The 22256-nt window shown below is 39.7% G+C and overlaps 1 protein-coding gene across 1 annotated transcript; it reads right to left on the reverse strand.

Moving 5' to 3' along the window:
- Positions 1 to 12716: 12716 nt before the first annotated feature.
- FZD8 (frizzled class receptor 8) lies at positions 12717 to 15611 on the reverse strand. Its single transcript, XM_075212070.1, has one exon. It carries the CDS (start codon positions 15224 to 15226, stop codon positions 13460 to 13462), a length of 1767 nt encoding a protein of 588 aa, XP_075068171.1. The 5' UTR covers positions 15227 to 15611; the 3' UTR covers positions 12717 to 13459.
- Positions 15612 to 22256: the final 6645 nt, after the last annotated feature.

Here is a 22256-nt window from a genome sequence, read left to right on the forward strand (position 1 = left end):
TACTAAAATTACTTATGATACTCTTAAGACATTGCAAATAATAATATCATGGCAATCCAAATATGTTTGTAGAGTTCGTTTGGATTTTGTGACATCCCCTCAATGTTATTTTGAGGTTAGAAATGGCTCATTCGGGTGTCAAGCAAAACATAATGATCCGTCTATTTTCAACATATTTATAAATAACTTCCCATAACACATCCATTCTAGCGCATAATGAACAACAGTGGAACATATCTGCTCATTTCGTGAAGTATAGGGCACCTATCCTCATGTGCGAGAGACGTTGAGCTTTTATCTCTGGAGAGAGATATGCTCTGTGAAATGCTCTAAGTGCCATTCCCTGATTACTACTAAATTGTAGATGTCTATTGATTACTAACATAGCTGTCAAAGTGTCTGGAATGGAGAGATTTGAAAAAAACTGATTCACACCTTGAATGCCCAAACCCATCTAATGAATACATTATCTGCTTTCTAATTCTATACATTGCATGATTTGTGGGATTATTACCCTACTGGTGCATGATCAGGTCAGATCTAGACATTTTGTTGTGGGAGGGGGGGCAGTTTACCTATCATTCTGGCCTTATAACAGACATAGATCTGATTTGGATTTGGATAAATTGAATAAATTTATTATTTGAATTATTGAATAAAATACATATTTTTGTTTTAAAGACATTTTTAAGTACACAAACCTAGGGGTAGATGTATGAATGCCCGATTTCTGGAAATCGGCGACTTTGCAGGTAAAATTTAAAGCGGCGATGGCTTGTAAAGGCAAGTTTGCCTTTACAAGCCACCCCCTAGATTGCTCTCTTTGTACTCGCACTGTTATTCTTTTCACTAAACTCTTATTTGTGAATTAACCAATTGACTGGGAATCTGAAATGATTTCCAGGTGACTTCAGAGCTGTTATGTGATTAGGTCATTTCCCCTTTAAGTGCAATTTTGATATTTGTTACTAAGTGGGACTGAGGTTTTAAAAATATACATTTTAAATGAGGCAAACAGACAAATGAGTTGCTGTAAATAAGATAATGCCTCTTTTTTGCAGGCACCTTTTTTAAAAGCCCTCCGGCTCTTGGCCATTCTCACAGTGATTTACAGCTTAGAATATTCACAGTAATACACGCCCTGTCTGCCAGGTGTCAGTGGCTTAGCGGAGCACAGCCCATCCCGTTCTGAAGCCCCTTAGGGTCTAATCTCCCATCCCAAGACCCTGACCCTTTTCAGCAGTTCACAGAAACCTGAAACTATTTGGGCTGGATAATAAATCTTGTGTAGGGAACCTAATCTGTTCTGAAAGATGAGTAATTAGGATTGGGTAACCTGTTCACATTTTTGTTGCCAGGTAAAATCATTATCATTCAATTCCTCAATTATTTTCCACTTTCTTAATCAGCTTCATAAAGGTAGAACAGTGATCAGATGTTTACTGTCTCTGTCTCTTACTGATTAGACAGTTCACTAAAACAGAAGGACACTATATATTTTAATAAGAACAGATAATGACCAGAGGTGAATAAAAGATTCAGCAAGATTTCAGATCCTGTAAATTTCAATGATTTGAAGCCTACTAGTAAGTTTGAAAATTCTAATAAAATTATTGACACCACAATCTTCCGGTAGGGTCTGTACTTGGACCATTACTATTGGTATTGAAGGTAACGTTTTTGCAGATGACACAGAGTTATGTAACAGGGGATACACGCCAGGGGGTAAATGTATCAAGCTGAGAGTTTTCCAGCCGGTTTGAAAAGTGGAGATGTTGCCTATAGCAACCAATCAGATTCTAGCTGTCATTTTGTAGAATGTACTAAATAAATGATAGCTAGAGTCTGATTGGTTTTTCAAACCCGCCGCAAAACTCTCAGCTTGATACATTTACCCCCAGGGGTGTAAATACAATTACTGATGATCTTGGTAGATTAGAGGAATGGTCCAGAGATTTGTGAAATAAAATAAATATATCAACTTCTGAGGAGGAAAGGGATCAAGGAGTCACTATATCAGAAGACTTAAAGGTAGGCAAACAGTGCAGCAGTGCAGTGAGGAACGCAAGGCATTGGTGAGATCACACCTAGAATACCGTATTCAGTTCTGGAGGCCATAAATAAATAAATGAGAAATTCTGCAGAGAAGGCCAACTAAATTGATGGTGCATGGTCTAAAACACAAAACTTACAAGGAAAGATAAAAGGACCTTAGTATGTATAGTTTTGAGCATAGAAGGGGTGGGGGGGGGGCATGGAGGGGGGTGATAGAAGCTTTCAAACACATCAAAAATTTCAACAAGGTACAGTAGGAAACATTCTACAGGGGAAGAGGAGTATAAGGGGACATGCTCTAACACCGGAGGGTACAAAGTTTAAGGGAATTGCTTGATTTAAACATGCTTGGAACAGACATGAGGAAGTCTAAATCTGGAAAAAGATAACGTTCACATATGGTCTAAGGTTATCAAGTATACAAAATTGGCAGATTAGACGGGCCAAATGTGTCTTATATGCCTTCAACTTCTATATTTTTCGTCTGTTTGACAGTAACTTCACATCACTGTTGTGCCATTACAGACTCTGCTCCTTCCACTAGCTATTCCATGCCCCCTCCAATATTAGGGAAACATGGATGGGCAGAAAATATTTAAGAGTAACATTAACTGTTTGTTTTGCCACAGTAGAATTAAACTAGAGAAAACCGGCGGTAACCGCCTTAAATGAAGCTGAACTCAATAACAATTTTATACACTACATTACACATCCAAATTTTAACAACGGAGTATAATGAATAAATAACAATATTGTCAATCACTATATTAAAGGAACTAAACATTTTCTTTATACACTACAATATATGTATACGTTCTTCCATCAAAGTTACATTGCTGGGCATGGTCCCCGCAAGACACGCTGATATATATGGCTGCAAGTAACTGTCACAGTTTCCAGACTACCCAACAGGTCACATGTTCCAGGTTAGCAAGCAGGGTTGCAAATAACTTTCACAGTTTCCAGACCACCCAGCAGGTCACATATTCCATGTTGCCCAGCAGGTGCACAGGGAGAGTTTCCAGAGTAACCAGCAGGTGCGCAGGTGTATTGCCAACTGTCACATTTTCCAGAGGACAATGGTAATGAATTGGCAGGCGTAAGTTTTGCGAAGCAACTCAATGCAATCGATTAGTATGCCAAATTTTTTCTGCAAATCTACAACCCAAGACCTTTAATTTGTTCCCTGCTCAGACAACAGCATTATAGAAATAAGGAAATAAGTCACTCATAAAAGTCGTACTTATGCTATTAATATATAGGTATCTTATCGGTTACAATAAAATGAACAAATATAATGTCATGTGTTTGACAATAAATGTCATCAGTTAAATATCTGTCTTGATCATTAAGAATTTCTCAGACATGAGAGTACCCTTGTGTATGTCAATATGATACAAATATTAATTAAGTGCCTTGGTTACCCACAGCTAAAGAATCTTCAAACAGCTTGAAAAATGCAGATGTCATTGATCCCTAAGACAATACACTTATCTGTTCCCAACTTACTATGGGCCTGATGCTGAGTTAGGAGCAAAAAAACCCCAAAGGAGTAAGTTTGCACCTGGACAAACCATTTTACAATACAAGGGGTGCAAATTAATTTATTTTTTGAACCCCAGGAAAATACTGGCTGTTTTTACATACAGCACAAAAATACTTGATAACTTTATTTTTACACTGAAATGTAAAGTTGATGTAGGACATGCCCTATCCTAACTATAAATCTGTTCCCACATTTTAAATTTACCTCCCCCTCCAATGCAACATGGTTTTGCCCATGTGCAAAGTTACTCCTTTTTCTTGCTTTTCTCCTAACTCAGCGTCAGGCCCTATATGTTAAATTCTAACGAGCCTCTTCCCAACCAGCCCTTACAATAACTGAACAGCACCCACATTTACTAAATATGTCTATTTCCCTTAAAACAGCCTGACATGAAATTAATAGCATCTATTTAATAAATATGCCTATTTTCCCCTAAATAGACCCGAAACTAAATAGCAATCACATTTAATAAACCCCACCCCCAATCAGTCCATATAATAAATTGCTACTATAAATGAATAGGCTTTGTCCCCAACTCAGCCCCACATGCAAATAAAAGCCACCTCAATCCACCCAGTATAAAGTAATAGTCCCATCGCCCCAGCTTAAATTAGTGATCAGCACCATTAAATAGTCCCCACCACTACATGAATAGTTCCTACTATCACCCCAGTAAATAATTAATAGCCTCCACCGTCACCATTACATTAATACCCTCCACCTCACCCCACCAATAAATGTACAGCCCATCCACATTACATTAAGACTTACCATGTTCCATCCTGAGAGGCACGCTGTAGAACTCCTCTCCTCTTGCTGTTCTAGAGCTTGAATTAGCAGCACATGTGTAAGCTGGAGCTGGTTTCACATTATGACAGTGGGCATGCTCCCTGATATAGTGTGACCAGCCTGGTGCTTGTTTCTGCTTTTGCACGTGAACCCCATGCTCATTGCAGTGGCGGATCCAGGGGGGGGGGGGGGGCGATCGCCCCCCCTAGCAGACACTTGCTGCCGACGGCTGCACAGTATGTGCAGGTTCGTCCAGCCGTGACAGGCAGGGACAGTGTGCTGCCCGGCTGCTCTGATTGTGTTTAAAACAGAGCAGCCGGGCAGCACACTGTCCCTGCCTGTCACGGCTGGATGGACCTGCACATAGTATGCAGCCATCGGCAGCCTAAGATGTTAGAAAGGGGCGGGGCCTAAATCGCCCCCCCTAAATCGCCCCGGGTACACCAGTTTTCTAGATCCGCCCCTGTCCCCCTGCTCTAGCGGAAGCAGCCCAGGCTATAGCTCTGGTGCCAGTTACTTATTTTGTAGGTGAGGGGCACGCAGTTTTTAATGTATGTATTCAAATATTTTATGTTTACTTGTAAATATATGTGCTGATGACCATCATCATCAGCATGTATCATGTATCATTACCCCAGACCGTGGGGAGCCACAGTAGATATACCTCCTAAGAGGTATATGTAGATATGTGTACTCTAAATCATACTTGCCAACTCTCCCTGAATGTCAGGGAGAATCCCTAAAATAAGGGTGATCTCCTTCACTCCCTGAAGAGTCTGGCATTCTCCCTGATGCTGAGCCAGTACAAGACATGTTTGGCTTCACCATCTGTGGCATGATGACACAGTTCAGAAATTGTGTCCTATGTCCATGTATTGATGCCTATGGAGGTGGCCAGTTTCATGAAGACCAAGATTTAATCAAAGACTGACAAGTAAGACACCATGACTTCAGTAATGGAGACAGAAATGTAAAAGACACTTCGGTCTCTAGAAATTCATTAGCTGCTTTTCTTTAACGCATAGTTGCCTACTCTCCTGGAATGGAGCAGGGTAACCTCCCCGTTCTCGCCCACGCAATAGATAAGTGGCAGAGGCGGGGCTTAACACAAATATTGTGTCATCTTAGCCCCGCCCCATGCTGTAATTGACCAAAATTGTGTCAACCGTTTAGGGGACGGTGCAAAAATGGTGCAATTCATCAAGCCCCGCCCCTGCATACCCACCTCCCCCTGGATCTCCCTGAAGCCAACGAGGAAAAGTTGGCAAGCATGCTCTAAATACACTGCATCTCAAGGGGGAGCGCTAGATTTATGTATGCACGCTTTTACTGTACACGACTTGCGCTTGCAATGCACTTCTGTGGGCATAGGGGGAGAGGTTTAAGTGCAGGTTAGGTTTATCTTTAAATCCTGATACGTTTTGCTGTTTATAATGATAATAATAATAATAATAATAATAATAATAATAATAATAATATGTGCCTCCGTTGGAGTCAGGCTCTAAGCATCTGCAGGGACATACATTTCTGTTATTTGCATTTAAAGTGAGGCTGAGCACTGAAACACTAGCACTGTAACTGATTCTGATATTGATTTCAACATAGTAGTTTTATATAATGGCTCAAGTGATATGTCTTCAAATTAAATTCTACCTGTTGCTGACTCGTACAGGAGGCAGATAATTTGTGAGCTGAACAAAAATTCATGAAAATGCTGCCTATCAATTCGCTTGAAGCCGGTGGCATCACTGATGTGCATGTCTCAGTAGCTCCTTGTAGTGCCTCATGTCTCAGTGATATCAGTAGCTCCTTGTAGTGCCTCATGTCTTAGTGATATCAGTAGCTCCTGGTGAATTGTAGTGCCTCATGTCTCAATGATATCAGTAGCTCCTTTTAGTGCCTCATGTCTCAGTGATATCAGTAGCTCCGTGTAGTGCCTCATGTCTCAGTGATATCAGTAGCTCCTTTTAGTGCCTCATGTCTCAGTGATATCAGTAACTCCTTGTAGTGCCTCATGTCTCAGTGATATCAGTAGCTCCTTGTAGTGCCTCATGTCTCAGTGATATCAGTAACTCCTGGTGAATTGTAGTGCCTCATGTCTCAGTGATATCAGTAGCTCCTTGTAGTGCCTCATGTCTCAGTGATATCAGTAGCTCCTTGTAGTGCCTCATGTCTCAGTGATATCAGTAGCTCCTTGTAGTGCCTCATGTCTCAGTGATATCAGTAGCTCCTGGTGAATTGTAGTGCCTCATGTCTCAGTAGTATCAGTAGCTCCTTGTAGTGCCTCATGTCTCAGTGATATCAGTAGCTCCTGGTGAATTGTAGTGCCTCATGTCTCAATGATACTACTGGTTCCTATTGAATTGTTAGGCTGCATTCTGATAAATATAGATTAGATGGCTACCTCCACTGTCTGTAAAATAATTATGCTGCCTGCTACAACTGATTGGACTAACTCCTGGTAATTGAAATATAACTTCTGCATAATATATCCTGCTTAAAACTCATAAATGCACCATTCTTCTCATTTGACAGAACTAAATTATTTTAACATAATCTGTAACCATGGAAACAATCTATGGATTACATTTATTGTTTACATGGTTGTAGAGATTGCTAAGCAGTGTGCCAGTATTTAACAACCTGTTTGTCAAATGGTAGAAATAATATGCTTCTGAGTTTTAGGCAGGCAATTTCAGTCAGAAGACCTATTTTAAGTATCACACTTATTCCAGTAAGTGATAATACCCCCCTTAATGATTTTTATAAGGCTACAACTTATTCAAATCGAGGTACACTTCAATTAGATTTTATATGTTTCAAAAGTCTTTCAATTGTAATCTGCGATCTGCAAAATTATTATTTTCCTTGCCCACTGAATACGAACATGAAACATTCCTCCAGGTCATTAATATGCAATTAAAAAATTGAGTTTATGGTTACAGATCTAAAATCCATTGTACATGAAATATTTTTTTTTTCCAAAATTCACAGACATCTATATAAAATAGAACTTAAATATTCACAACTAACCTGCTGATCATGCAAAGCAGAATCCTGCTGTGCCTTACACACAGATTGAGGCTATTGAAAAACACAGCAGGAGTTTCTAGGAGTCAAGTAAGAAAACAAATAAAAGACCGTACTCTACGACCCAATTAAAAATATTCCTGTAAGAGTCACCTGTCACCAACTCATAGTAAAGGCCGCCATATTGTGGGCTACGCTTATATTTATAATAATGCAGCCTATCCAATCAATAGGAAATAGTGATATCACCGAACTATGTCCAATCAGCACATGTGTTAAAAGCACTGATGTCGGCTAGATGACTGGCACCCAATGTGGACATTCTATAATTTGTCCAACTCTCAGTGAACAAAGATCTGTTGCTGCATTGGGAGGGGATCTCCTGTCTGTGGGAGGCTGTTCTGCTAGTTGGGTGTATATTAGCTATAAATTACACTGAATGTCAAACAAACCTTCAAAAAGAATTAGCACCCATGAAAATACGTTGTGGCTCTATTCCCACCATTAATTGCAATTTCTATCTAAGTTATACTGTCCATCTCAGTTATTCTTTTGTACTATTCTAAATGTATTTCTGCTATTAAATCCTCTGCCCTTTCTCTGAAAATCTGTGGTATCTCTTGTCTATTGGAAACAAGACTAGTATGGGAGCCATGAAGGAGACCTTAGGATGTTACTGAGGGAACTGTACGACTGGTGCTGAATATATCATTATACGGTGACACTGGTTCCACTTACATGTCTATGAAGTTGTGGAGAAATGTCACATACAGAACCGGACTGTGAATATAAACCGCATCAGCCCACATTCATGTACATAGCCCATTCTATTACAGCATTGTGCCTAGATATGGACATCAGATATAACCTAGTGCAGAATGTGCAGTGACTGCCATCCATTGTATTATTGGTAGGGCAGGGAGGCTGAATGACAGCTGGAAGCCCTGCACCAACCTACCAATATTCTCAAATCAAAATCATCCTTCTGTCTAATGCCACAATTGGCAGATTCCTGGTCCTGGCCTATTGTCACAGGCGCAGCAAGTTAAGTATATGGGAACGTGACTGTTTCTACATACAGTATTTGTGCATAAACTTTGGCACTGCATGTTGTATTGTCACTAATGTAGTGTGGGTAAATGGATTAGTATCTATGGCACTGTTTATGTATAGGCTGTTTGCTGGGTGCTGTATATTATAACATCACAAGCTGTGTATTTATATTTACCGCTGTGTTTCTGAAACGTGTGTGTGTGTGTGTGTGTGTGTATGTGGATGACATTCACGTGTTGGTTAGTGTGTGTTCCACCGTAATGATTAAAACAAATCCTTTACTTTTCCCCATTCCCTCTCTCCCCAATGATATTTGGTGACTTGCATATACCGTTCAAGGCCCTGCCCCAAATTGTTCCATGATATGGTATGCAGGTAATATGGTTTAAGTGTCTGCAGTCACAGCTGATTTAACATCTGCTTGTGGTACATTGGCCTTCTGGTGAATGAAGGCTAGTATGTGTCACAGTATATAGCCTTAGGTCTGTTGGTATACAACCCCATTGAGCACACCATTGTCTCCAAAATCCTTTTTTTCTGAGAAAATCTATCTATAGCTCTCTACCTATAAAAAGAAAGATTTTTTTTTGTTATATAAAATAACTAACGTCTTGTTATAAATACACGGCCAAGGTTAAATACTTTACTGTACCATGATACACTTGAAAGAACCCCTTTACTCCTCCAGCAGGGTAGTACTTAGTGGAAGACCTGAAAGTCAGAACCCCTCATAAACTTGTCTTCAAAAAAATGGACTGATAGTCCAAATATAAATGATTAGCAAATTCTACAGTATTCAACATGATCATACATGGACACATACGGCATTAACTTACTTTAAAGGATGTTATCAATACATTTAAGACAATCTCAAAAGTTACCACTAGATGGCAATATAGTATCAGCAGCAAATGACAGCTATTTTGTGTACCTCTACACGTGTATCGCCTACTATTGCAACAGATACAATATTTTATTGAGATGTATTTAACGGTTATTAGTGTGACAATGAATGGATGAATTTGATATATTTCATATGAACGTTGATACATAACTATAGTTACTCAGGGAGGGAAACACGTTTATATAATTGCATTTTCACATCAAAATAATAATGAAACTATTGAATAATAAACCAATTTTAACCTTAATCCTAACATAGAAAGCGGGACCTTTACTGTATCGATTGGCATTGTAGTCTAGAGCCTAGTTTATCGCACGTCTAGTCATAGTTATTGATAAATTGCTTTGCATATTCTGCCTGAAGCTCCTTAATCTGATTTGTTCTTTTTCCTCAATAAAATAGACAGAAACAAGAGGAAGAGTGGGGGTCACACAGAAATGTCAGGTATGATTCTAGATTAGCCGCTGTCTGACGTTTCAGAACACTCTCTGACCTATTAATCGACAGTTTCATCCTGTTTGCATATAAGCAAATGCCAAATGTGTTGTTCACTGTTGTTACTTTTTAGATTATTTTTATTTTAGGCACTTTATACTTAGATTAACCCCTGTCTGTCTATCTGCCACTAAATGACCGTCAATCTGCTTTCTATATATCATTTGTAGATAGTGATGAACTGGGTGGCTATGTAATAATTTAAACGTACTGTTTGTGCAATTTTTAATTAGCAACCTCCCTGCAATTAAGGCAGATCAGATAACACTGACTGGCATCAGCAGAATACAGTGGTATTTTGCTGCTCTATTACTTTATTGTGTGGTGTTATGTTATTAAAATTCCAGGGAATCCAGTTTTTAAGGAGGCCCGCCCATTAGGTCTTTACCAATTAAGATACCACAGTCTGGGCAAATTTAGTATACAAATCAGTCTTATCTGCAGCTTAAACATTGACTCTGTGTAGACACTCTAAGTAATATTTAGTAAAGTCTGTGCTTCTTCCCAAGGAATAGCCCCAGGCTACAGATAGGAACAGTTGCTGATTTTTTTTAACTTAAACTAAGCTGCACACACACCCACTCAAAGCAAGTTACCAGACCACTGCCTCCCAAACTGAAAGCTCCATTTACCTCAAGTGCATTTATCATACACTCAGTCTGAGATAAGATTATTCGCTGTCTGCTGCTGGGATTGTTGATGCTAATAGTGCACTTTACCTATAAGGTAAATCTTGTTTGAGGAATTAAAGATTTGCATTTTATTTTATTTTTTAACATCCTGGCTGTATAGCAAAAAACAACAATGTTATAATGTAAAAAGAAAATGTGGTAACAATGGAAATGGTCATTATGGCGTTTTTTTGGAGTCTAAGGACCTCATTTAGAGTCGGATGCAAAGTCCGTTTTAGGCGCATCTAACCAAAAAACACTACCACGCATGTGCAGAAAGCACCAAATCCGCCTGCATTTTCGACGCAATTAACACTTACGACAGCTTGCGACTCACTATGAGAGAATGGGAGGAACTCGGAATTGTGAAGGCGTGACCATGTAAATACATCCTAGTCGCAGTGAGGCGCAGACGCAACACACGTCAAAACAGGGCTAAAGCTGTGCGACAGGAATTAGGTGGCGCAAGCTTTAGCTAGCTGCAGGAACTGCTCACAGCTCCATAGGGTAGTAAGAGTGGGTCGCAAATGGGATTGCTTGCCACTCGTAATACCCTACCAAGCTGCGGCACACTCCCACTCCTACACTTCTTAAACAGACTTTGCGTCCGACTCTAAATGAGGTCCTAAATCTGCTAAAATATAAATATTTTTTAAATCACTATGGTAAAATGAATGTAAAATTTCTTTATTTGAGAGCACTTAATATACATTATATCATGCGTGCCTTTAAAAAAAATAAAATCCCTAAACTACACAACAGGTTAATAGGTTGATTTGTGTGTTACTAATTTGTCTATAAGTGTCAGATAATCTTTGGAATGGAGCAGATACGTCATTGGAGTGAGTTAGTGCTGTAGCGAGGAGAGATTTAGATACTAAACCCCCTTATTGAGCAGTGAAGGATTCTGCCACCACCGATGACGGATGTCATTACCAAGAGACCTGCCTTGTCTGATCCTGAATGACAGGCTAATAAGGGTCCCGGGGGCATATAGGCAGCCAAACACATATCCTCCTATCCATTATTCTTAAAGCGTGGCCAAAACGTCAGGGAATAAATATCAGGAACTTAAAAAGTATATGGAAAACACAAGCACTACTGGATCATCCCCCAGGTCCTCACCAATTTATTTAAGTCCCAGGGTCTAACAGGAGAGTTTTTTTTCTAAAAAAAACCCTGCTTCATAATGGCTGTGCAATTGGTTCAATTAAGGAAAAAGGAGCAGAGAGGAGAATTTTTTTGCAATGAAATTGTCTTGCAAAGGAAAACTCTGCAAATTGGGGGATTATGTGAATAGACCACCTGTAGAGCCCTCTCATTCTACATCTCAGGCTCTGTTGCCTGCAGTCTGGCTAACAATGTAGGCAAGGCTAATAGAGGGGAAAAAAAGCAGCTTTCTATTCCTCTCTCTCCCTTTCCTCTCTCTGGTGTCCACTGACTGTTACAAGATGTACTAAAAATGAAATAAACGCTGGAGAGAAAAAAAATCCCACATGTCTTTAATTGAGGATCCTTTAAGGCACTGCGGTGGTCAATTGGTGTACAGAATTGGAGGACAGGGAGCTGGGAAACAGGATTCAGAATATAGATCACGTATGGAGGACAGAAAAGATCAAAGCTTCAGAGGCTGAAAAGACTGAGTTCCCTACAGATTAACCCCATTCACCAGGGCTCTCTTTAAGGGGGACCCATGTCCTGAGCCACTAGACAGACAGGTAAAATGTTCAGTCTCTTGCAAAGCATTTTGCAACTAATTCAGCACGCCTTCTGCCTAAATGGACTTAGGCTTGACAGACACACAATGCATTCTCTGCTGACAAAAGAAGCACGTTTTATATACACAAGTTAAGTATAAAAGGTTACTATGATGTTAACCTGTTAAATTAGTCCAGCAAATTGACCGATTTGACATTTTAACACCGAGTAAGAGATTATTTCTTGGATCTGTAATTGCAGGTATAGTATAAACTAATGGTCATTTGTTCTGTGGAATAAGACTAATATAATTGTAAAGATAACCAATTCATACCAATGTGAATGCACTTATTTAGAAAATGTCAAAAACAAATATTTGAACTTAGTCGAATTAACCCCTGAATTCACTAAGACAATTAGTATGGAACCCAAGAACACCAAAGATTTAGATAAAAAAGTAAGATAGAACTTTAAGTAACATTTATAAAAAATATTTTATTGACAAAATAGAATAATCAATTATTTTGTTCTTATGAAGAAGCCTCTAAACTTTATACAAATATTTACACAATGTTATAACTTTGTATATGTACATATTTTACACATATTACACGTTGAAACAATTGTTTATATAAATACATCCTGTAGTGTAAGAAACCCGTATTTACTTGGGGTGATTTTTCTTTTTAATTAAGACAAGGTTTAAGGCATTTGCTTGGCTAATTAACAGTTTCCATTCCCCGTTGTTGTCATGTGACCCGGGGGTGCCACAAGGCATCTGGGATTGTGGCATTTGTAGACATATTGGCACTGATGGGGGGGGGGGGGACCCTAGGAATTCCAGAAAAAATTTTTCTTACGGACTCACACACATAATATCCAGCGAAATAAAAATAGAAAACGAGGTTACCCCATACATGTTAACATGACAGCAGCATAATAAAATTATTGCCTAATTTTTTTGCAACTCAGGGACAATCCTCTGCCCCTGGTCAGTTAAATTACGGTTTCAGTAATGCTCCTTGCATATAAATGGAGAGAAATCAGGGAGGCTTCAATACCAGGTACATTGTTCTGACCAGTCATTCAAGTCCCTACTAATGGATACCATTAAGAGTTCATTATCATGCTAATAGCAAGAAACTAAAGAAAGAAGGGGGCTTTTGGGTTAGGTCTTCAGCTCTCAGGTCCCTTCCCCCTCCCATTTTCCTGTCCATCTTAGACCTGAGATAAGGGCATCTGTTTAGGATAAGACATTGAGCTGGCAGTGCCAGACCTCCAAGTCAACCCAGTACTGACATCACTGTACATGGACCCACCAGTTGCTTTGCTGCCCCAACAGCACCGTGTACAGAAAGCCCTCCAGGATTCCATGGTTTTCCCAGACCAAATCCATACCCCAGAAGTGATGCCAACCACCAAGCACATAAAGTACTTAAGCATGAAGACTGCATAGTCCGGCCGGCGGGGCTGTGCCAGTTCAGGTAGGCAGGAGTTGCAGTTGTGCGCCAGTTCCCAGCCTTGGCGGTTGTGCTGTTCATAGAAGAAGCATGCCACCACGATGGTAGCTGGCACCGTATAGAGAACGCTGAATATACCTATTCGGATCATAAGTTTTTCCAGCTTGTCAGTCTTTGTGCCCCCTTGTTTGATGACACTGCGGATCCTGAACAGGGACACAAATCCGGCCAGCAGGAACATGCTGCCGATGAAGAGGTAGATAACCAAGGGGGCCAAAACAAAGCCCCGCAGATTGTCCAGATTCTGGTTGCCCACGTAGCAGATGCCAGCCACTGGGTCTCCATCCACTGAGCTGAGGGCTAGCACAGCTATAGACTTGATGCTGGGTACCAACCAGGCCGCCAGGTGGAAGTATTGTGAGTATCCAGCAATGGCTTCGTTGCCCCATTTCATGCCAGCTGCCAGGAACCAGGTGAGGGAAAGGATCACCCACCAGATGGAGCTGGCCATGCCAAAGAAGTAGATGAGCAGGAAAACAAGGGTGCAGAGGGCAGGTCCGGTGGTCTCATAGTGGATGTGCTCTAGGTCATGCTCCCGGCTGCAAGCCACCTTCTCATGGCCAGCGATCAGTCTCACCAGGTAGCCAGCAGAGACTAGCAGGTAGCAAGCGGACAGGAAGATGATGGGGCGCTCGGGGTACTTGAAGCGCTCCATGTCTATCAGGAAGGTAGACACTGTGGCAAACGTGGAGGCAAAACAGAGTACAGACCAGAGTCCAATCCAGAAGTTGGTAAAGGTCCTCTCCTCGGGGGTGAAGTAGGGGTTGTGGCATGGCATGGCACAGTTGGGGATCTGGCCGGTCCTCACCCTGTTATAAAGAGGGTGCCTCTCGTTGGACACCTGCACCATGGGGGCTCTGCACTGGCAGCCCGGCTCGCAGCCAGCCGGGGGTCTTGGCTTACTCTTTGGAGTCTCCACGTGCGTCTTGCCCTTGTGCGGATGAGTGGGGGCTTTCGGGGGCCGCTGCGGTGGCTCGGGCAGACTGGGCGCCACCGTGGTCACGTCTGTGCGATTGTAGTCCATGCACAACGTGTCCGGGTTGCCTTGTTCCGGGAGTCGGTCGCAGCGCATCTGATCCGGCCAGGCAAAGCCGTACTGGCGCATGAGCGGAGCGCAGCCGGCACGGGCCCGTTCACACACACTCCTGCAGGGCGGCAGCGGCTTTTTATAGTCCTCCAGGCAGATCGGGGTGTACATGCTGCACAGGAAGAACTTCAGATCGGGGGAACAATGAATCTCCACCAGCGGCCAGAACTGGTGCACCTCCAGGCCAGCCTCGTCCTGCGTGTCGTGGTTGAACTGGTTGGGCATGTACGTGTAGTTGTAGCCGATGCCCTTGCACAGAGGCACAGTGATCTCTTGGCAGGTCAGGTCCTTGGCAGCAGCACTGTGGGCTGTGGGCAGCCACGACCCGGTGAACAGAAGCAGCAGCAGGTACATCTCCAGCCAGCAGCACCTCTCCATTGCGCACAGTCTCTGATATAAATCACTGCAGGTCACTGTGAGCTGTCCCGTGGATTATCTGTTATATCCGTTGTCACAGCCCAGGGTCCTCTCCTCACCTTTCTGCCACTCACAGCTCGCCAGTAGCATCAGATCCAGCAACTCCCAGCAACTTGACTCAGGAGAGTTGAGGCACAGTTAGTTCGGAAGCAAAAATAAGTTCACCCAGCAGGAAGAATATAACAAGCTCCTCCAGTCTGCAGAAAGGTCGTAAATCCAAAGTGACAGCTTCACCTGACAATCCACAGAAAACTAGTTGCTATTTGTGCAAGATGCGTCCTGTACAAAGTACCTGGGTAAATGAGGGCTGCCCTGTACTCCGCCTCACTCTCTGCGCTTTACTTGTGCTCAGAAACTGCTCTAATGAATATTTATACCAGGAGAATGCAGGACCCACCCCCCTGACCAACCCTCTAATCCCCCCCAGAGGGAGGGGGGGGCCGCTGCCTGCAGCAATCAACCTTTTTCTAAAGGTGGTCTCAGCGTGTTTATTAGCAGAGCATTGTTATGCAAGCGTGAACAAACATTTTTTTGTGCTGGTGTGATGTATTTTATAATAAAAGACACACATAATTAACTTGATTTATTTACAGAAACTAAAGTAATCAAGCTAACAGATTGCTAAAACACTAGAACAGTGGCACTTGTAAATACACATTTCCCCCGTATAATTGCATGACATGTTAGTTTTAAACTAATCTCAATGGTATTCTTAATATATTTATATTATATCTCTACAGCCCTTCATTGATTAATTGTCCAGAAGGAAAAACAGAAAAGCAGTGAGTAATGATTATCTTGGAAATAGGTTTTTAAACTGACAAAAGTATTATATTATATATATATATATATATATATATATATATATATATATATATATACACACACACATATATTTTATAATTATTTTGGCAGCACGTCACACATGTGAGTTCAAAGTACAGCGCTGCAGAATTAGTAGCGCTATATAAATAAATGATGATGTAATATACACACGCACACACACATATTACTATGATTTTTTTTGCAGCACGTCACGCAATATATATATATATATATATATATATATATATATATATATATATTTATATATATATATATATATCCACGTATTACTATAATATTTTTTTTTATTTTTGCAGCATGTCACACGATATATATATATATATATATATATATATATATATATATATATATACATACCCCCCCTCTCTCTCTCACTCTCTTTCTCTATTTACATATCACATATTACTATAATTATTTTTTGATTATTGCAGCACATAGCATGATAGCCAATGTTGATGAAGAAATCACCAGTTACATGACAGACTGACAGTAGAAAGGCAAAAAGAGATTATGAATTGCAAGCCGCGATCTCCAGTATAATGAAAGTGTCTTGTTTTTATAGTAGCACCAGAATGTTCTGTCATTTTAAGAATTTTTCTGCTTCCATCCAGAAGTATGTATAGCACAATATGTGTTTATTTATGACCAATGAGACTCTCTAACTGTAGACAGATAGTCTAGGAGCTCAGGAAACTGATACACTAAGTGGTATGCTAAGAAGTTGCAGAACATGTGATAGAGAGAACACAAAAACAGCCAAAAAACAACAAATAAACTCACACTTAAGTAAAATATGTTTTGGCCTAATACATTGTAAATCTATTTAAAATAAATAAATACGTGGATGCTTTTTTAGAAAGGCAAAGCTGATGGCATATACACACAGGAGTGCATTACTTTAAAAAGAAATCTATTTTAGGCCATCACTATTATAAATTACTAGTGTGGAGCAAAGTGTAATCTCAGATCCTTTACTGCATGTGCTGGTGACAACATGTCAAAGACGTCGAAACGTTTGTCCACTTTTCAGCATAACATTTGGCCTCTTCAAAACGATGGATTATTTTATTTGAAAATTGCTCACTTATGTGTCTTTTTCACTCTTAATCCTAAAATATTTTTTTTTGTATTGGATGTAAAATACAACTGAAACTAAGCACTGCCTATTGTAAATTATTTGGCTATTACAAGATAAAGGTCACAGAAATTCAAGGTAACTTCTAATAGCTCTAATAACTTACAGCAAACAGTTCATTGCTTTATATACTATACACATTTTCCTAATGAACTTAAAACTCACCTATTATAAGCAATGAAAACAACTCACTATTTGTACATATATTATATATAATAGTTTATGCATATATTATCGAAACTTGTGCAGGATATTATAATCATTTGTATATAAAAGATCAGCCTTTTCTGTAGAACCTATAGAGATTTAATTAACAGCAGTTCCCACATAAGTCCTTACAGTGCTGGTAGAGTAATTAAGAAAGGTGATCTAATCATATGTAAATGAGGTGCAAATAAGGTGTTATATACAGACAGTGTTATTTTTCCTTATTGGTACATGAGCTATATTGCTTCCAATACACAATGGGCCTCATTTGGAGTCGGACGCAACGTGCATCTAAAGCTGGGTACACACTACACGGTTTTCGTCCAATAATCAGCTCAATCAGCCGACATACGACCGCTCGTTCAAAAGTCGGGTGAGCGTGTGCAGTGACACGATGGTCGAAAGTCTGCCCAAATGGACGATTGTCGCCTCATTTGGTTGGTCGTACCGTTTAATATTTTCGTTCCAATCTCGTTTCCGTTGTGTAGTGTGTATAAACTCCCGACCGATCCACAACCGTGAGTACGAAATTACAGTCATGACAACATGGCTGTAAAAAGTCGCTAAAGGGACGTCCGCTCTTCCCTTTATCATCCTAAACAAGGCTAGTGTGTATGCAGTCCATGGACCGAGCGATCGGACCATCGATCGCATGTAAAATCGCTCGGCATAAAAAGTTGGTTGAAATTTCTGTAGTGTGTACCCAGCTTAAGACATACAAGCAAGAGCAAGAGTGGGAGTGTGCCGCAGCTTGGTAGGGTATTACGAGTGGCATGCAAACCCAGTTGCATGCCACTCGTAATACATTACTGAGCTGCGACCAGTTCCTGCAGCTAGCTAACTACTTGCGCCACCTAATTCCTGTCGCACTTTTCAGTCTTTTTTGACGTGTGTTCCGCCTGCGTCTTGATCCGTCTAGGGTTGTTTTTGCGGGTTGAAGCTCATAGTATCTAAATTATTCACGGTCACGCCTACATAACTCTGTGTTCCACCCTTTCCCTCGTACTGAGACGCAAGCTGTCGCAGTGTACACTGCGTCTGAAAAGCAGACGGAACTGATGCTCACTGCGCATGCGCGTCAGTGGAAATGTGCACAATGCGCCTGAAATGGACTTTGCGTCCGACTCTAAAGGTGCCCTCTGTGCACCTTTTAAAACAGTCTTTAAAAGCCACATGTGCAGAGTATTGAACAATTAAATGGAATACACAGGAAACTGCAGCATAATAACATGTTAAAACATTTTCTTCTGGAAAATATATATTTAGTATGTAATTTTTTTTGCTTTTTTAAGTAGTGCCCGAAGAATTGGGCAAAGACAAGATTTATGTGGTTGCAGAAAACAGCTGGAATTGTAACCAAATCCCTGAGTGTCTTTCAATACGCCACAAGTCTTTCAAAACTCCGGCCTATGAAAATAACACCCTGACAGGAAGTGTACAATATGGCCAGTTAAAAAAACAATAATAAAAAAAAAGTTTTGTGGAAGACAATCAGAACAGTCATTCTTCTGGTTCAAGTCTGGTCTACTTAAATATTATGATGATACGTCTTATGGAGCGCTAAGTTAACATGTATTGATTGACTTTCATGGTGGATTGGCATTAATTAAAAATAAGACTGATTTATTTTATTTTAGTAAATCAGTATTTGTTTACTAATGGAAGACCTTGACAACCTGCTAGATAATGGCTAATGGCATTTCTGGTCTAATCACCAAATTAATCATTAAACTAATCAATCAATCATTGACAGATAAGCTTAGAATCTGTGATAAATTAATCTTCCCCATACAAGGTCAGATTTTATTTGCTTTGAATGCTGTCAATACTTTACAAGAAAATCAATCACAGAAAAATATTGACTTGAGTTGAGACATTTCATGTTTTTAATTTATGCACCAAAAGTTGGTCTCTTCACTGTGAACATTGTTTATCACAAAAACCCTTCCTAAATTACACTACCCAGACATGATTGCTTTCTTTTACTACCAACTGAACAGCTCACTTCATGGTAACATTAGGATTTTAGTATTATAATTCTAATAATAGATGTAATATTGGGTGTTATTTCAACCCACAGTTATGTAGGTTTGAAAACTTGAACGCTCTTATGTTTTGAGTAATCCTCAGTTTTGCATTACGTATGTATGTCTAATGGTTCCAGCAAATGAGAACGGCTCTGAATTGATGTCTTATAAGAAGATACAGAGTTAAGACTATTGCATCATCATCATCATCACCATTATTTATATAGCACCACTGATTCCGCAGAGCTGTACAGAGAATTCATTCACATCAGTCCCTGCCCCATTGGAGCTTACAGTCTAAATTCCCTAACATACACATACACACACACACACACACACACACACACACACACACACACACACACACACACACACACACACACACACACACACACACAGTACCAGTGGTTTTATTACATCCTAGTTGCTTACATTTTTCTTATGTTAGATTGAGACACAGGGGATCATTAATCCTTAAGCACCTACACATGGGTTCTTCACATAATACAGGTGGATGTGTACAGGAAAAATAGGACATATTCAATTTTTCATGCTCAAATTCATCTCTCATTAAGTGAAGACACTTAAATGACAAATTGTCCAACATAACCAGTCAAGTGCGGTTTAGATCTAGGGCCTGATTCATTAAGGATCTTAACTTAAGAAACTTCTTATTTCAGTCTCCTGGACAAAACCATGTTACAATGCAAGGGGTGCAAATTAGTATTCTGTTTTGCACATAAGTTAAATAATGACTGTTTTTTCATGTAGGACACAAATACTTGATAGCTTATTTGTACACTGAAATTTAAAGTTGATATTTGTGTGCTACATGAAAAAACAGTCAGTATTTAACCTATGTGCAAAACAGAATACTAATTTGCCCCCCTTGCATTGTAACATGTTTTTGTCCAGGAGACTGAAATAAGAAGTTTCTTAAGTTAAGATCTTTAATGAATCAGGCCCCTAATCTTTAAGATTGACCTGTCTTCTACACTCCATTAAGTGTAACTAGTTGTGCAATTAACTCATCTTCATAAAAGTGGTCTCTATATTCCTTATAACAGAAGACATACAACCCTCTGACCAACATTGCTGTGTGACTGATCACACAGCCCCCTAAATATTTTTTGACTTTGCATTCTAGCTGGTCCAATGTGCAATATGATGTGGTGTTTCAAACTCCCATTGTCCTATAGATTGTAAGCTTGCGAGCAGGGCCCTCTTACCTCTCTGTCTGTATGTATTACCCAGTATTGTCTTATTAATGTTTGTAAATGATGATGATGATGATCCATCTTTTGGCCCTTTATATGCCTACCCCCATGTCACATTTCATATGACATTGCAGATTGTAAGCAGATATTCTCATGCCATTTTACAGGTCATCACGTCACTCTTTAGAGCACGTCTAGTCATTTAAACATAAATTGTCCATAGTAATATATGTCATCCCAAATCTAGATTTAAAACACACATATAACAACATATTGCCAATTTAATAGTACTGTTGACTATATCTGTTCAAGGGTTTAGTAAAAGAGACGGCCATAAATTAATCTGTATAGATCATTTTTCTTCATATATTGTATTTGTATTTATTACAATGATTGGAAGGTACTTTATGGGCCTGATTTTGAGTTAGGAGCAAAGCAAAGAAAAGGAGCAACTTTGCACCTGGACAAACCATGTTACAATACAAGGGGCACAAATTGACTTATTTTTTTGCACGCAAGGAAAATACTGGCTGGTTTTTCATGTAGCACACAAATACTTGATAGCTTTATTTTTACACTGAAATTAAAGTTGGTCTAGGACATGCGCTACCCCAACTATATATCTGTCCCCACATTTTAAATTTACCTCCCCTCCAATGCAACATGGTTTTGCCCAGGTGCAAATTTGCTCCTTTTATTTGCTTTACTCCTAATTCAAAATCAGGCCCATTGTCTTCAATTGCTAAAGAGAAATCCCAATGATAAAATTAGCATGACAACATGATAAAAGCATTGCTTATCTTCACACAAATATATTTTTGAAGTGTTTTTCTTGAGATGGGCATACATATCATTGTTACCATCGTTTATCTACTACACAAATGGGGCATTTATTGGTTCCTAGGTAACTGCACAAAAAAGGTACTGTAATGCGTTTCAGCTTCCGTCATATGCCTAATTGTATTGCATTGCATCTCTGTGCACCTGTTACACGTACACTGGTTTTCAAAACAATATGTTTCCCTTTAATTAAATATGTTCGTTCCTAATATGTCATTATTAGTGTATTTTACATTGGGTTGGTTTAATCTTTCTACTGTACACAGGGACTCATAGATCATTAATGTAACATATAAATAAATAAGCCTTAGCCTCTCCTGTGGCATGCTGTGATTTGTGGTTCACCAACAGCTGGCAAGACACAGGTTGTCCATCTCTACTGCTGAATTTTGAAACTTAAAAGATAGGTAGCTTTATTACTGTTATTATCATCACTTTTTATGGCGCCAACATATCACACAGCGCTGTATATAGTGCAGGGTGCCAGTTTTATATGGTTAATAAGATTTTTTTTATTAAAGTCAGATAACTTAGATTTCAGGTTTCTCCTTGACGATTGTCCTTTAATCTTTTTGGGGGCCTGCAATGCTTAAAATACCAAATACATGTTAGTAATCATCTTTTTCTTCCTTGATTAAACAGAAAACACATCCTTGATAATGTGTTCCATTAATTGCTTACACTACCTTAAATGTTTCCAGCACAGGCAGATAAACAGG

The sequence above is a fragment of the Mixophyes fleayi genome, chromosome 5 (genome assembly GCF_038048845.1).
Source record: "Mixophyes fleayi isolate aMixFle1 chromosome 5, aMixFle1.hap1, whole genome shotgun sequence".
NCBI classification, from domain to species: domain Eukaryota; kingdom Metazoa; phylum Chordata; class Amphibia; order Anura; family Limnodynastidae; genus Mixophyes; species Mixophyes fleayi.